Raw genomic sequence first — 16,902 nt, 5'->3', positions numbered from 1 at the left:
CACTCTCAAGCACCTCACAATTTTTCGTCTACGTCTCTGCTTATGGGATAAGAACAGTATGGATACTACTTCTTTGTTGGGGATTGGCTTTAGTGTCATCATATTTAACTTCAGTGGGACGTTTCCATTCACAGGTGGGGGAACCAATCTCCCCTTTGGAGAATTCACTCTTGCTTACACTAGAATATGGGCAAAAGAGAGGCATTGTGTCACAGAAATTTGATGTCCCATAGATTCCCTCTAAAGAGGGCAAACCTATTTGTGCACCTAGTCATAGGCTAAGTATTAGGATTCCAACCATGCCCACAGCCTGTATCTTTCTAACTTTACTTGCTCTCCTGTTCCAGCTGTGCTAAGAAATCAGTACTAGGGCCCAAATTACATTTCAGTTGCAAAAGCATCACTACTTTGGAATCGGTGGACACTAAGTCCAACTTCACTATCTTCACAACAAGGTTATTTTGGAACTAGCTGTTAAGGGTCCCTCAGATCAAGCGAAAGTCCAATGAGGCAGAGCCTCTGAGAAAGAAAAGACAGGCTGAGTGAGGGCCCACCTTCAGTGACATATTATTATTATTATTATTATTATTACATTTCTAAAGCGCGCTATCATCTGACAGGCATCCTGGCGCTAGAAACTCGGCATGACATACATCCGCTAGACCCTACTGTAGCTAACGCCTAAATCTTGGGAAACAACCATGTTTTTATCCTCCTTCTAAACGGAAGATCACTGATTTGTCTCAGCTCAAAAGGTAAGGTGCTCCAGAGCTTTGCAGCCGCTACCCCAAAGGATCTGCCACCTGCTCTGACTTTTTGGAATCCAGGGATTTTTATCAGTTTTGCCCCAGATGAGCGCACCGTTCCAGTTGGAACATACCACTCGAACTTGCTTTGAAGGTAGGTAGGACCCATTCCATACAGGGTCTTGAATACTAAGCAGAGTGATTTGAACTTGATTCTTTGTTTCAAAGGGAGCTAGTGCAGCTCAGCCAGGGCCAAAGAGGCAGAGGACCTTCTAGACCAGCCTAATACTAATTTAGCTGCGGTTGACTGTATCCTCTGCATCCTGTCCAGAAGGAATTTTGGGGACTCAAGAAGCAGGGCATTGCAGTAATCAACTCTGCTAAGTATGGTACTCTGTGCTATCAGTGAGTGCGCCAAAGGGGGAAGCAGAGGAAAAATCTTCCGTAAGGAACAAATGATGGCCAGGCAGCAACCTACAACTTTTGTCACATGCGCCTCCAAAGTGAGGTTACAATCAAATGTCACACCCAGGTTGCGAACTGTCTTAACAGGCTGAACCAAATTGGGTGAGTGGGAGGGCCAATAATTACTGGTAGCGCAGAAGGATTCCTTTCCGTGGCACAGTAAAGCAACTCCGTTTTGGACGCATTAAATTGCAGCGCATTATCCCTCAACCATAATGGCGTGTTCCGCAGGCAGCTATGAAACCCATCTAAAGAAGTTGACTGTGCTCCCTCCAAGGAGAGAATCAATTGCGTAGCATCCACATAATTAACAATCTTAAAGTTGTGTTGCTTGATGACCGCCATCAGGGGTTTCATATAAATATTAAAAAGAATGTGGCTGATGGCAGAGCCCTGTGGCACGCCATGCGAGACACTGGTAAAAGCAGATTGATAGGGAGGGGGGGACACTGCCTACTGCCTACCTAACAGGAAAGACTGGAACCACCTGAGGGTACAGCCCATCACTCCCACCCCTTTAAGTCATCTTAACAAGATTTCATGGTTAACCGTATCGAAGGCGGCAGACAGGTCAAGCAGAATAAGGACAGCTGCCTGACCCCAGTCTGCCCGCCCCCGAAGTTTGTCCATCAAGGTCACCAAGGCTGTCTCAGTGCCATGGGCCGGCCGAAACCCAAACTGCTCCTCCTCCAAGAGCCTAGCTTGTTCTACATATTTAGACAGAGTGCTACTCACCATCCGTTCCACTATTTTAGCCGGGAAAGGAAGGAGGGAGATGGGCCTAAATTTTTTAGGACACTCAGGGTCAAGGGAGGACTTCTTAAGCAAAGGTGTCTCCAGTGCCTGCTTCCACTGAGACGGAACCACTCCATCAGTTAGAGACTGATTACAAATCAGACGAAGCGAAGGGAAGAGCTCTGCCCCAATTTCTTTCCAGATTTGACAAGGCATCGGATCTAGGGGTGATGTAATACCATCAGCTAATCTACAGAAGTCCTCAAGCTCCAAAGGCAGGAACTCGTAGAGACAGCCGGTAGTACCCCCCTCTAAGTTGACACCTGCAGCCACAGTGCTAATACCCTCCGTGTCATCGAGATTCAGCGGTAAAACATTCACCACAGCAGGAGAATGAGAGACCCCACCCAAATAGTCAATGATGTCATTAACTTTGTTATGAAAAAAACCTAGCCAGATCATCACAGAGAGTTTGAGAGGGGGAGATCACATTTTTGGAGCAATCTGGGTTGGTCCGGCTATTTAGAATGTTAAAGATGCTTCTGGCGCTATTCGGGGCATTAAGTATCAGGGTGGAAAAATAATCAGCTTTAGACCTATTAATCATCTTCCTGTATTCCGCCATCTTTATTCTCCAGGAAAGCTTATCCTCATCCTGGTAGCCATGCCTTCATCTCCTCTCAGCCCGCTTACATTCAAGTTTCAGGATTTTCAGATCCTCATTAAACCACGGGTCACAGGGTCTACCCCTGCTCCGTTGGTTCTTTAGAGGAGCAAGAGAATCAAGAGCCAAGGTGGTTTCCCTGCAGAGAGCGGAGTAGTTCTCCTCCACTTGAGGCTCCGGGGAGAAACAGTCCTCTACCTGAAACACCACATCCTGGCCCCTCTCACACATAAGAGCCTTCCAATCCCTACCCACAAATTCATTCACCCGATTACCACCCCACTTATCCAGACTGGCAGTGTTCACATAAAATGTAATTAAGAAATGGTCAGTCTAGTCCATGGGCACGACGTCCCCAATATACACTTGATCATCCTCCGAAAAAATAAGATCCAGCAGGTGCCCTCCAATATGAGTGGCCTTAAATACTTGTTGACGAAGGCCCAGACCCTCACATGACTGAATAATGTTGGCCAGGCATGTGTCAAGGGACCCATTCCGCCAAAGGTTGAAATCGCCCAAAATCAGCAATCTACGATGCGTAGCAGCCTTGTTGGTAAAGGTCTCCAATAAAAGTTGCTGCTGTTGCACACTAAAGGCCCCTGGAGGTCGATAACAGATAATCCCTGTGAGAGACTGGCCAAGAGTGCTCCTAATCACAAACCCAAAAAGTTCAACCCCTGCGACCTTATCAATGTCAATAGTAGCCAGATTCACGGATTCTCTATAAATCAACCCAACCTCTACCCCCCCCTCCAATCTCGGCGTATGGAGGATTTTATAACCAGAGGGGCAGGCCAAACCAAGGTCGACCTCGCAATCTGGCTGAGTCCAGGTTTATATCCAACACAACACTTCAAGCTTATGCACTTCCAGTAGCAACTGGATTTCAACCCTATGCTTGGGCAACGATCTAACATTCAATAGCTCACATGGTAAAAAGTCCTTAACAAGGAAGTCAGACAGTGGCGAGGCGATCTCCGCAAAACAAAGAACTCCCCTGCCACTAGCCCCTCTGTAAATAAGATGGAGTTCTGCACTGGAATAACGGAGCGGGCGACTTACTTACTAAGCGCTTAGAGACCATTGGTGATAACGCGCTGTATAAATATAAATTACTTTATCCAGTTCCAAATAGGCCGAAGGAGAGGCAGCATGGCCGGCGCGGAGCGCGTCCTAAGCACAGACCGGCGCAAACGGGCATGCCTTCGGCGCGCTGCCGGCGCGTCCGCCGCACGCTCGCGTCAGCATCTCTTTTATCCTGGGCACCTCCGACAAGACAGCTAACTTCCTGAAAGGCGGGACCGCTCGCACGGACGGTCCCCGCCAATCAGAAGAGCGGAGAAGATGTAACGCGGAAGATTCCCCTCCCGCGTACAATGAATCAGCCCCAGCAGCCCCGGTAACAACAAAGAAATTAAAAACAGGTAAAAACCAGAGATGTGTCAGCGCGAGCCGCCGAGCAGCTCCAATAGCCCCCAACAGAGGGAAGCCACAAGTCACCATTCAGAGGCTGCTCGCTCGCGTCAGCATCTCTTTTATCCTGGGCACCTCCGACTAGACGGGTAACTTCCTGGAAGGTGGGACCGCTCGCACGGACGGTCCCCGCCAATCAGAAGAGCGGAAAAGATGTAATGCGGAAGAGTCCCCTCCCGCGTACAATGAATCAGCCCCAGCAGCCCCGGTATCATATCTATAACTGCACTTGCATATCTTAATCGTGGAAACAATAGATTATGGAAAAGCATCCAGTCAAAATTAGGAAAAATAGATGGTATCTGTGAATACATGTAGGTGAGAAATTCCAAAAAGCAGACAAGAAATTAAATATTAAACAATGAAGCACAGTTCTGTATGGGCTCAACAGTGGTCTTAAACATGTGGTAAGAGCAATGGAGGAGAGCAAAATATATTTCCCTTAGGAAAGTACTGAGATATGACATCACAGACTTCATCAGCCCGCACGCCCTCCCCTCCGCTGACTACATCCTCTTAGGGGACCTCAACTTCCACCTGGAGAACAACAAGGACAGCAACACCACCACCCTGCTGGACAACCTCGGCAACCTCGGTCTCAAGCAACTGGTGAACACCCCCACCCACTACGCCGGCCACATGCTGGACCCAGTCTTCTCCTCCAGCAAGTACATCTCCTTCAGCCACTCCACCGGACTTCATTGGACTGACCACAGCTGCGTCCACTTCAGCTTCAGAAAAAACACGACCCACCACCACCCGCAACAGGCTCCTCGCAGGAACTGGAACAAGATCACCACCGATCAGCTCACCACCTCCCTCAGCCAGAACCCTCCCGCCAGCACAACGGACCCCAACGAAGCAGCCAGCAACCTCACACAATGGATCACCAACTGCGCAGATGACCTCGCACCACTGAAGACACCTCCCAGCAAACACAGCAGCAAGAAAGCCTCTCGGTTCACCGACGAACTTAAGAACTCCAAGAAGAACTGCCGCACCCTCGAGAAAGCCTGGAGCAACAACCAAACCACAGACAACATGACTGCCCTCAAGCACGCCACCCGCAAACACCACCAGCTGATCCGCACCACCAAGAAGACAGCATTCAAAGAACGACTGGACAACAACGCCCACAACAGCAAGGAAGTCTTCAGCATCGTCAAAGAGCTCTCCAACCCCAACGCCGGGAACAACGACATCACTCCCTCGCAAGACCTCTGCGACTCTCTCGCCTCGTTCTTCCACCGCAAGATCGCCGAAATACACAACAGCTTTGGCGCAACAACCACGCACCCAACCACCGAACCTACGCCCCCCACTACCACCCTCTGCGCCTGGACCCCGGTCAGCACTGAAGACACCACCCGCACGATGAATACCATCCACTCCGGATCCCCAACAGACCCCTGCCCCCACCACGTCTTCAACAAGGCCGACTCCATCATCGCACCCCATCTCCGGGACATCATCAACGCCTCCTTCAACACCGCCACCTTCCCGGAAATCTGGAAGCACGCCGAGCTCAGCGCCCTCCTGAAGAAACCAACAGCGGACCCCACCGACCTCAAGAACTTCCGCCCCATCTCGCTCCTCCCTTTTCCTGCCAAAGTAATTGAGAAGACCGTCAACAGACAGCTTGCCGCCTTCCTTGAGACGATCGGATCCCTCGACCACTCGCAATCCGGCTTCCGCGCCAACCACAGCACCGAGACAGCCCTCATCGCAAGCACTGACGACATCAGATCCCTGCTCGACAACGGGGAAACAGCGTCCCTCATCCTCCTGGACCTCTCCGCAGCGTTCGACACTGTCTGCCACCGCACCCTAGTGCAACGCCTCAGCAACATCGGAATCCAAGAGAAGGCACTGGAGTGGATCATCTCGTTCCTCGCCGGAAGAACCCAGAGAGTCCGCCTCCCCCCGGTCAGATCCAAGGCCACCGAAGTCATCTGCGGCGTACCACAGGGATTATAACTCAGCCCCACCCTCTTCAACGTCTACATGAGCCCCCTTGCAGCCATCGCACGCAAACACAACCTCAACATCGTCTCCTACGCCGACGACACACAGCAGATCCTCTCCATCACCAACGACCCAGCCACCGCCAGAGCCAGCCTACATGAAGGGATGAAAGACGTCGCCGAGTTGATGAAGAACAGCCGCCTGAAACTGAACTCAGACAAGATGGAAGTCCTCATCCTAGGATCATCTCCCTCCGCCTGGGACGACTCCTGGTGGCCCCCTGCCCTGGGCACCACTCCCAAGCCAACGGACCACGCACGTAACCTGGGCTTCATCCTGGATTCCTCCCTCTCGTCGACCAGACAAGTCAATGCCGTCTCATCATCGTGCTTCAACACCCTGCGCATGCTCCGAAAGATCTTCCGATGGATCCCCACCGAAACCAGGAAGACGGTCACCCAGGCGCTCGTCAGCAGCTGACTGGACTACGGAAACAACCTCTACGCCGGAACCACAGCCAAACTTCAGAAAAGACTCCAACGCATCCAAAACGCCTCCGCACGACTCGTCCTGGATATCCCCCGACACAGCCACATCTCCGACCACCTGAGACACCTGCACTGGCTCCCCGTCAGCAAGAGGATCACGTTCAGACTCCTCACCCACGCACACAAGGCTCTCCATGACCTGGGCCCCAAGTACCTCAACAACCGCCTGACCTTCTACACGCCCACCCGCCAGCTACGGTCGACCAGCCTCACCCTCGCCGCCGTTCCACGCATCCGCAGAGCCACCGCCGGAGGAAGAACCTTCTTCTACCTGGCAGCCAAGACATGGAACTCCATCCCCATCCACCTCCAGCTAACCCAGGACCATCTCTCCTTCGGGAAGCAACTCAAGACCTGGCTCTTCGAGCAGTAACGTACCCCCCCCCCATCCCACCCCCCACAGTGTCTTGAGACCCTTCCGAATGAGTAGCGCGCTATACAAGTGTCATGATTGATTGATTGATTGATTGATTGAGTTGGAAATAGGAAGTACCAGAAACAACGAATGAAGAAAATAAGTGACATGCCTACAATGCGCAAAAAATGACACAACATTCTGAAAAAGTCGATGTTAAAATTGTGGTGTTTTAAGCAAATGCTATTTTGTTCAACAAAATAATTTATTACAAAAGATCACTATTCAATCACAGGTCAACATGACAAATAATTTAAACCATTCTAATTAGCTCTTACCATGTGAGGAGCACTGATGGTAGCTTTGTATCCTAGAGTGAAATATTAAAACAACAAAGTTAGTATACTATCCAACACCATGATATGTTCAGCTGCAAAAGTCACAACATAGGATGTTGTGTTGTTGCCAAGCTTTACATCTGCATTGAGAGGTGCTCTTGTGCTCTATCAGTATTATCAAATGATTGTCACCATATGCCTTGACAGTTATACATTATTTTCCAAATATGGAATGTATAGTATTCCCTTATAACATGAAGTGATATGCTAATATGTTTTGGTTGAGGTCTTTGTCCTGCTCACTCAAGGGAGTCATTCGATTCTAGGCACAGTGTGGCACTGGCAGTACGTCAGCTGGGCCTTATATGGCTGCTTAGAGGAAGAAGGGGCTTTGTATGCATTCCAAATGTGAAAACACAATAAAACCACCACCTCCTAAAAATCAGGCTATATGCAGAGCCATCAGGAACTCCAGATGTCGTTAACGTACACCACAGGCTACACACAGATCTAATGGTATGGACAAACAAGACACACTTCATCAGATTGCCAAAGGACTGCAAAAAGTTGCAGGGCTACACTCCTCTCCCCATGAAGACATCAATGGAAATAACAGACAACCTTCAGATATCAGTTAAGGGGGCAGAGAGGTCTTAAACAGGGCAGGCAAAAATACATTCTTCCTAGCAAAGACATTTCTAAGATTACTATTATAAACAACCAACCACAGATCTGCTGGCAATAGGGGACTAACTTCAAAAGCACAAAGCAAAGGACATGATGAAAGGTAAGGTGACTAATTCAATGCCAATGCAACCCTCACCAGTTAACAGCCGCTTACAATTCTCTGGCTCTAGGTCAACCAATGCAATAACAGTCAGGAGGACTCAGGAGCAAGCACACAGAACTATTTTCCATAGTTGCAGTCGTGATGGCCTAGCTTTGTTACGGGCAATCATTTTTCTGGACCTTTCTGGGGAACTGAATCTAGATCTCTGCTTTTCTCCGATGCGCTTGCTCTCTGACTGAGCATTTGTTCATGTGGTACATGAAACAAGTGTTTCCTTTGTGATCAGAAACTCTGAATGGACATTTGTGATTGTTCATAGAGATTCGTTTCTGACCTGTCAAGCATAAACGTTTCTGTTGGGGATACTAGAAATCTGCCCATGAAAGAGTGGAAGGTGTTGAACTTCCTCTCCTGTCTAGGGTGGCCTCAGGCTAAACAGAATATTGAGGAACACTTGGTTCTGCTCATATTCACTGGGGGAATTCAAATCTCAGGCTGTTTGCTGTTTGTTCAGATCCCCCGTGATGTAGTGCATCAAAAGGAAGATGCCCCTGGAAATAAACTTTTTATTTTTTGGGCAATGTGTTCAATGCCATGAGACTGTTGGCTCTTTGAGAGTGCAGTAAACAAATGCCCTCTGCCAGATAAACCTTTAAATCTTGCTTGAATATCATACTTTGTAAGGTGTGTTTCAAATAGATACATTAAGCATTAACTTACTTAGACAAATTAATACGTCTGAGGTTTTCATGTCCTCTGAACTAACAACTGAAAGGTCTATTTTTAATACTTTTTGCTCGCTAGATCTTCTTTCATTATTATATCTTAACCGCTTCCATGCTGATGACGGCCCCCGTCCGTCATGCATCACGGTGGGTGTGTGCTGATGACGGCTGGGGGCCGTCATGAACCCGCCCACTCATTAAAACAGCCGCACAGGCGCAGAATCGCGGCCGCGCCCAAGGGGTTAATATGTCCTAGTTTTATAAAGAGGAAACCCCTTCTAATGTTTCAGCACAGTGATTCCCTAAACTATCTTGTAAACCATGAAGAGGTACGGATGTTAATAGATCACTATGTGGTTTTAATGTGGTCTTCTCAAAAATGTCTATTTTAGGTTGGAACACAAATGTTTTAGACATGGAGTTGCAGGTTCAGGTTTTAATGTCTTTATTTCGATAAATGAAATCATAAAAGACAACTTAGCAAAACTTTTACAACAATATCAACATCAATTCATGTTACAAAACAAAATCATTATATATAAAGAAAAAAGGGTAGTTATGCCTATATATATAAAATCAACACTATACATCAAGCTTGAATCCAAGGTTAAAAAGTTATTAAACCATCAACGACAAAATCAAGACATTAAATATTCCAAATATAATATCAAAAGAGCTCTAAAATAGATTTAACAAGTATTAGTGGTGGGCACTATACAGCTTACACTCTGTCAAATAACGGTAGGATTCCTTCTTGTTCTGATTACCCAAGCCCAACCTAGGTATTTAGCCAAGCATATCACAATAAAATCAGTTATGTTTGTTTTTAAAACCCATATTGCATCTGAAGATTTATTACAGTTCATACGTTTAAAAATGGGTTTTAGCCACTTTGAACGGGGTTCGCTATATCGCGGGCAAACAAACAAAAAATGTCCCTCTGTTTCCTTGCACCCAGGGCAATGGCTACATAGATTACTAGTTTTGTTGTTCCATGTTGCTGTGAAGGAATTGAGGGGTAAAGTGCCCACCCGAAATTGGTGATACAATTTTTTGTCTAGGGGCTTTGAGATAAGATCCCAATATAGCTCCCGAACCGGATCCAATTTAAATCTTAAAAAACGCCCTGTCAGATCTTCAGAACCGGATGCCTGGACCAGAGAAAGGCGGGTAGAAGCCCAAAATAAACTCTTAAAATCCTTTTTTGAGGGAAAGTTGCTAATACCTGGCGAGGACCACAGGTGGCTAAGGCCCATGTCAACCAGGGTCTTTTTCACCATCTGCAGCCATGGGATTCTCTCTGAGCCCCCAATAGCCTTCACCTCAGATACCTCCTTTGCAAAGAGTGACAACTCCTCCGTGGTCCACAGACGCCTCCAGGTAGACACTACTCTGTAACGTGCCATATCCGTTATTGGACGGCACCCCATGTCGTGACAAAGAGGGATCAGTGGTGTTGATTGGGGGAGTCCCACCAAACTACGAAGGAACCTGCACTGGATTTTGTACAAACTTGAAAGATCCATAAAACCCCATAACTCTGCCCCGTACAATGTCGCAGCGTTGATTTTAACATCGTAAATTTGTAAAGCCGGGGCAACCCTTTTGGTAATCGATTTCTTTTGCTCCCGCAAAAGGCAACCAGTGAGTTGGGACAGTTTTAAATGCTGGGTCTCAATTTGTGGTTTCCAGGACAATCGGCAATCCAGAGTGACCCCCAGATACGTCATCGTGTCAACTTGTTCTAGGTTAACCCCATTAAGTTGTACACTACTACGTATTGGTTTTTTCCTGGAGAAAACCATAAATTTTGTTTTCCCCACATTTATCTGAAGGTCATTACGATTACAGTATTCCTCAAAGTGATTTAATGCCCTCTGCAGACCCCCCATCGTTTTAGATAAGAGGAGGGTGTCGTCCGCAAAGATCAACAGTGGGAATTTTGTCCCCGCCAGAGACGGAGCATCGGTGTTAATTGACCCAAAAAATTTCACTACCTGGTCTATGAATAGTAGGAATAGGGTGGGTGCGAGAACGCACCCCTGGCGGACTCCTCGAGAGACTGGAAAAGAGTCCGTAAATTGGCCTTGTGCCCCCCATCTGACCCTAGCGAAATTGTCTTCATGTAGTCTGATAATGATGTCCACTAGTTCCCCCGGCATTCCTAGGTCCCTTAAAACCTGCCACAATTTTCCTCTCGGCACCAAATCAAATGCTGATTTTAGATCTATAAATGCAGCAAAGATGGTACCGCCGCCAAGTATGACAAATTTCCAAAAAATCATGCAAAACCTCAGGACCTGGTCTATAGTACTTGTACCGGGTCTAAAACCTGCCTGTAAAGGGGATAATATTCCTTCTATATCCATCCACCCATGAACCCTCACCAAAATCATACGGGCAAAAACCTTTTGAAAACAATCAATTAGGCTAATCGGGCGATAGTTCCCTGGGTTTGTTCTATCGCCCTTTTTGTGTATGGGGAGAATCTCCGCCCCTTTCCAGGTCTTGGGAATGTGGGCACCTCTCGCAATGATGTTAGCTATGTATGTTAAGTAAGGTACCCACAGACCTGTATTCGCTTTAAAGAGGTCTGCCGGGATTTGGTCCAACAAAGGTGCCTTCCCCCTCTTTGTTAGCCCCAATGCATATTCTGTTTCAGCTTCGGTGAAGGACAGGGTCAAATTGCCAGGGGTTGTTACCGGCAGCGTAGTCATTCTGGACGGGGAATCATGGGCCACTGGACAGAATTGGGTAGAGTAATGTTTGATCCAGTCTTCCGGACAAACATGGTTGGACGGAGTGCGAAACTCACCATCTTTACCACATTTGACGATGTCCCAGAATTTGACATGGTCGTTCGATTTACTGGCTTCCAGAAGATCTGCCCAAAATTCGTCTTCCCATTCCTTTTTTGCCACCCATTGTACTTTTTTGTACCTTTTCCTAGCCTCTTTAACAGCACAGATGTCTCTAGATTTAACTTTTTCTATGAGATGGCTATGTGCCTCTCTACATTCTCTATTGTACCATTTACTTCTTGGGGGGTTCAGATGCCCAGTATTATGATTACATGGCTTCGATAGAATAAATCTAAGTTCGGAAAAACAATTATCATGAAAACCCATCAATTTATGTAAATCATCCTGGCCCTTTTCAACAGCAACAGACTTCATGTTAATTAGAGCACATGTCACTACATTTTCAATGTTGGACTGAATCGTTACATCGTTTGAAATTAGTGACCACTTCACTCTCCTCCGGTCATTTGATACAGTTATCACCCCTTGCCCCCTAGGATCAGGTTCCCTTAATCTTGTCTGATCACACGTTAAGAATTTCAAGGACAAGGGGTTATGGTCACTCTCAGGTCGTATTATAATTTCCATGTCATCGATTACATTCCAATGTTCCATTTTTATAAAGATGTAATCGATACGACTCTTCCTCACACCATTGTCAAAGGTAGGGTTTGCTCCAAAATCTGATTTTGTACGACCGTTCACAGCCCTTAAACCCCATGTGAGGCAGAAGGATGTCCAGTTCAGGGCGGCCTCCGTTGCTTTGACTATGGTTTTGTTGGAAAGTTCAGGAATTTTCCACGTGAAATCTTCTTCGAACCCCCAATTATCCTCTGGCTGGTACAGAGGCTCAATCGTGCAGTTGATGTCACCTGCTAACATGATGAGGGAGGCCTTATCCCAGCCCGTTAACAATGTATCTAATTCGCCGATCAATTTGGGGCATCTGCCACCAGGGAGACCTCTGGAATATATATTAATAATGAGCAAATCCTGCCCCCCTGCTTTGCTCAACCTTACAGCCAGTATGTCAGGGTTATCCACATACAGTTCAGAAGCTGAAAAACCCCAGGCCTGTTTGACCCATGTGGTTAAGCCCCCAGACGCCCGCCCCTTTACTCCTTTTACTGCTGGTTTAAAAAAATTAATATAGCCAGCCATGTAAAACGGAGCTGTAGCCCACGTTTCCTGCAGTAACACCACCTCATATTTACCTATAAACCCCGACCAATCGTCAGATACCAGGCGTGACTTGGCTCCAGCAACGTTCCAGGACACCAAGTGTGAATGTAACAAATCTATCTCTGCGTAGTTGTTGCTAACAGAGAAAGGGGATTGGGGACTCGGTGGATGGGTGTTTGTTAGTCCTAATTCTTCTGCATTAGGGGAGGTGCCTTTAACCCCCAAAGATCCCTTTACTGGCCTGCTACTATAGGGCGTGGGCTGTCGCTCTTCTACCGATTCTGGGGTGGGGGTGAATGAGGTATGGGCTCTTTCATCTTCCACTAGTGCTAGATTGGGTGACTTGTTTGGTGCACATAGTCAGTCAACCCATTCTAGGTCAGACAGTGCCTCAAAGTGGTTGTAGAGGGGGGGATAATATGGGGGGTGTTGTATTACAGGCTCTCGGGGTCTTCCCCCTTTGACTTTCCATGGATTATATCCCGTATGGCTAGTTTGATGTGTATGGGGATAAAAGTAGCCAAGATGTAAGGTCTGGACATCTCCCAAACGGGCAAATCTAGCTTTCCGTTGGATTCTATCCACTACCCACGGGTCTCTAAAAGAAATTAGAATGCAGTCCCCTTCTAGATCTTTTTCGCCCTTTCCAACCCAATCTACTCTCCTTACATATAAGATTTCGGTGGGGGACGACGGGGGGAGTGGGCGATGTTTATTCAACCAGAATGTAACCTTGTTCCGCAAGTCCACCTGGGATTCTCTAATGCCCTCTTTAAGTGGAGCCACACCTGTTAGCACGATAGTATATTGAGCCGCTTCTGGTGGTAGGTTGACCCTCTGAGATTTCCATGAGTTTCTATTATCTAACCTCTTGTTCCTATCTGAGTATGGTGTTTTATTATCCCTATTTGATGCAGGGGCACGTGCTGGGGTGTTTTTTGGTTGCTTTGGTGCAGCATTGGCTTGATGTTTTACCCCATGAGCGTTGTTGACTACCGATGCAGGTTTAGCCTTCGGTGTGTCTTTAATGGTGGCTCTACTTGTAGATGTTGTTTTTGCCCCTGTTAATGGTTTCTTGTTAGTGTTGGTAGATGATGTTGTCACTGCGGGAATTGTTATGGTTGTTCCGGTACTTTGGGTAGAACCCCCTTTTGGAATTGGGCCCCTTGGCTTAGTGCCAGATATATTTTGTAGGAGGTCCATATTAATATTAATTGCCGCTTCTAGGACATCTATTTTGGCGGACATTATCCTTATATTTTCTACCACCGGAAGCAGTAAGTTTTTAACTATTGTTTCCATTTTTGCCAGCCGGATGTCATCGCTACTGAAGCAGGTTGGGCAAGGGTTAGAGGATCCTGAGTGGGCCAATGATGGACAATACACTATCTGGGGTATTTGGATGGACTGAGAGTGGGAGGGACTATTCTCGGAATCTATTTTAGGTTGTTTCTGTGTTTTTCCACCCTCGGGGCTGGATACATGTTTTCTTTTCCGTGGTGCCTGTTTGGTGATTTCTATTAGTGGGACAGGGGTACAAGGTAATGTAGTGGCATTTATTTGAGAGGTTTCAAGCACAATAGATTGGCTATTCTCTTCTATGCTAGTCACAATACTATTGGAGACCACGTCCATGTTTTCATGTAGCCTAGATGTAGTGGCTTCGATCCCTTCTTCATGGACAATTATGTCGGTATCTGATGTTGAAATACAATTAAATGCTGCGTTAGTTAAAGGGCTTTTGACACGAGCCAAATCACCTATTGAGGAACGTTTCCCAGTAACTAAGTCCAGGGACAATCTATGCTCAACCAGTTCAATTTCTTTTTCCAGTATACCGGTTGCTCTGGTAATGAAGGCATCTAGGGGGCCTGAAACAACCCCCTTCGAAGTTTGGATGTGCACTAGACGCTGCTTTCCAGATCTAAGGGCCATTTTTTAGGGGCAGATATTTAAGCCTCTGGATACGTATTCGCAAGAATATTAAACAAAAATTCAAGGATTCTGGACCCAACCCAACCTCATTAACCCCCCCTACTCAACCTTATACCTGGGCGATTCAATGGGTGCTCATGAAAGCCCCACTGACCCCCGTCTGGCAACAAGGAAGAGAATGGAGGAATGCTATAAATTGGGGATTAAGCAACAGTGTTCAGTGGCACAGAATATCAAAATTCTTAAAATTGTGTCTTTTAGTCAATAACAGTACCTTGGCTATGCCATAGCGTAGAATGTGGGATGTTAGGGAGTGGGCCCAGCCCAGCCTCCTTCGGCCCCGGACGGCCACAGACGGTCCCGCCCTTGTCCCGGGCTTCTCCCGGCGCCCTCCCGCGCGCTCCCGCGCAGCGGGGATGACACTACTCCTTTGTAGATGGTTGGTTGCACTCTGGGGGCGGGGCCGGCAGGGAGAGCAGCCCAGGTGGCCACGGGCGCGCGGGGGCTCCTGGAACTTGGAGTCCCCCGCGTCTGGCTCGCAGCCCTGCCGGTCAAGGAATCAGCACACCTGAAAGCCCCACAACAGCTCCTGACCGCGAAGCGGGACCCGCGAAGCGGGTCCGGCGAGGGGCAGCGGCGGGAGCAGGCACAGGCAGGTAACACAGGCAGCAGCGAGCGCCCTCAGCTCCTCCTCGGTCGCTGTAGCAGAAAGTCCGCAGTCCGCTGTCTTGAAAAAAGGAATCCGCCAGATGGAGAGAAGGACGGCTCTTTAGTCGTCCCGGTGGGGGCGGGGCCGGCAGGGAGAGCAGCCCAGGTGGCCACGGGCGCGCGGGGGCTCCTGGAACTTGGAGTCCCCCGCGTCTGGCTCGCAGCCCTGCCGGTCAAGGAATCAGCACACCTGAAAGCCCCACAACAGCTCCTGACCGCGAAGCGGGTCCGGCGAGGGGCAGCGGCGGGAGCAGGCACAGGCAGGTAACACAGGCAGCAGCGAGCGCCCTCAGCTCCTCCTCGGTCGCTGTAACAGAAAGTCCGCAGTCCGCTGTCTTGAAAAAAGGAATCCGCCAGATGGAGAGAAGGACGGCTCTTTAGTCGTCCCGGTGGGGGCGGGGCCGGCAGGGAGAGCAGCCCAGGTGGCCACGGGCGCGCGGGGGCTCCTGGAACTTGGAGTCCCCCGCGTCTGGCTCGCAGCCCTGCCGGTCAAGGAATCAGCACACCTGAAAGCCCCACAACAGCTCCTGACCGCGAAGCGGGACCCGCGAAGCGGGTCCGGCGAGGGGCAGCGGCGGGAGCAGGCACAGGCAGGTAACACAGGCAGCAGCGAGCGCCCTCAGCTCCTCCTCGGTCGCTGTAGCAGAAAGTCCGCAGTCCGCTGTCTTGAAAAAAGGAATCCGCCAGATGGAGAGAAGGACGGCTCTTTAGTCGTCCCGGTGGGGGCGGGGCCGGCAGGGAGAGCAGCCCAGGTGGCCACGGGCGCGCGGGGGCTCCTGGAACTTGGAGTCCCCCGCGTCTGGCTCGCAGCCCTGCCGGTCAAGGAATCAGCACACCTGAAAGCCCCACAACAGCTCCTGACCGCGAAGCGGGACCCGCGAAGCGGGTCCGGCGAGGGGCAGCGGCGGGAGCAGGCACAGGCAGGTAACACAGGCAGCAGCGAGCGCCCTCAGCTCCTCCTCGGTCGCTGTAGCAGAAAGTCCGCAGTCCGCTGTCTTGAAAAAAGGAATCCGCCATGGAGTTGCAGTTTTGAAGACCAGCTCCAAAATGTCGACATTTCCATGAATTCCTAATGCATACAGAGCCACATTCTCAAGCAAATTAAGGGAGTCCTTACTGTATACTATGCCAAACTTACATTACTTGCACTGAAACGTCCAAAGATACACCACAACTTCATCAACGGATGCTTTTCAGTTCAACTGTCAGGTGTTATTTCGATTGGACGGATTAAGGTCGATGAAGCGAAAGAGGTAACAGCCAGCAAAGACACACAGACTAAAGTTGGTACGACAAGATTCAACATCAAGGCGGGTGCTGTGAAAAGATATTATACGACGGCTGAACACAGAATCGCCTTTTTGAGTCAGATAAGGGAAATGGTTTGTAACAACAGATCAGATCTTACGCATGCAGACCTACATAAGTCACGATTGAAAAAGGCAAAGATACTGTTATAAGAGCTGTTA

At 48.6% G+C, this 16,902-nt stretch overlaps 1 protein-coding gene across 4 annotated transcripts in view; it reads right to left on the bottom strand.

The window, feature by feature from the left end:
- The window catches only part of LOC147689911 (protein-L-isoaspartate(D-aspartate) O-methyltransferase-like), a 160,387-nt gene that overhangs the window by 50,989 nt on the left and 92,496 nt on the right, over positions 1 to 16,902 (bottom strand). For all 4 annotated transcript variants that reach the window (XM_086937415.1, XM_086937412.1, XM_086937413.1 and 1 more), the window contains one exon: positions 7,293 to 7,324. In XM_086937415.1, coding sequence (XP_086793541.1) covers positions 7,293 to 7,324 — 32 coding nt within the window. The remainder of the gene's footprint in view (positions 1 to 7,292; positions 7,325 to 16,902) is intronic.

The sequence above is a fragment of the Lissotriton vulgaris genome, chromosome 9 (genome assembly GCF_964263255.1).
Source record: "Lissotriton vulgaris chromosome 9, aLisVul1.2, whole genome shotgun sequence".
NCBI classification, from domain to species: domain Eukaryota; kingdom Metazoa; phylum Chordata; class Amphibia; order Caudata; family Salamandridae; genus Lissotriton; species Lissotriton vulgaris.
This window is presented reverse-complemented; position numbering and strand designations above follow the sequence as displayed.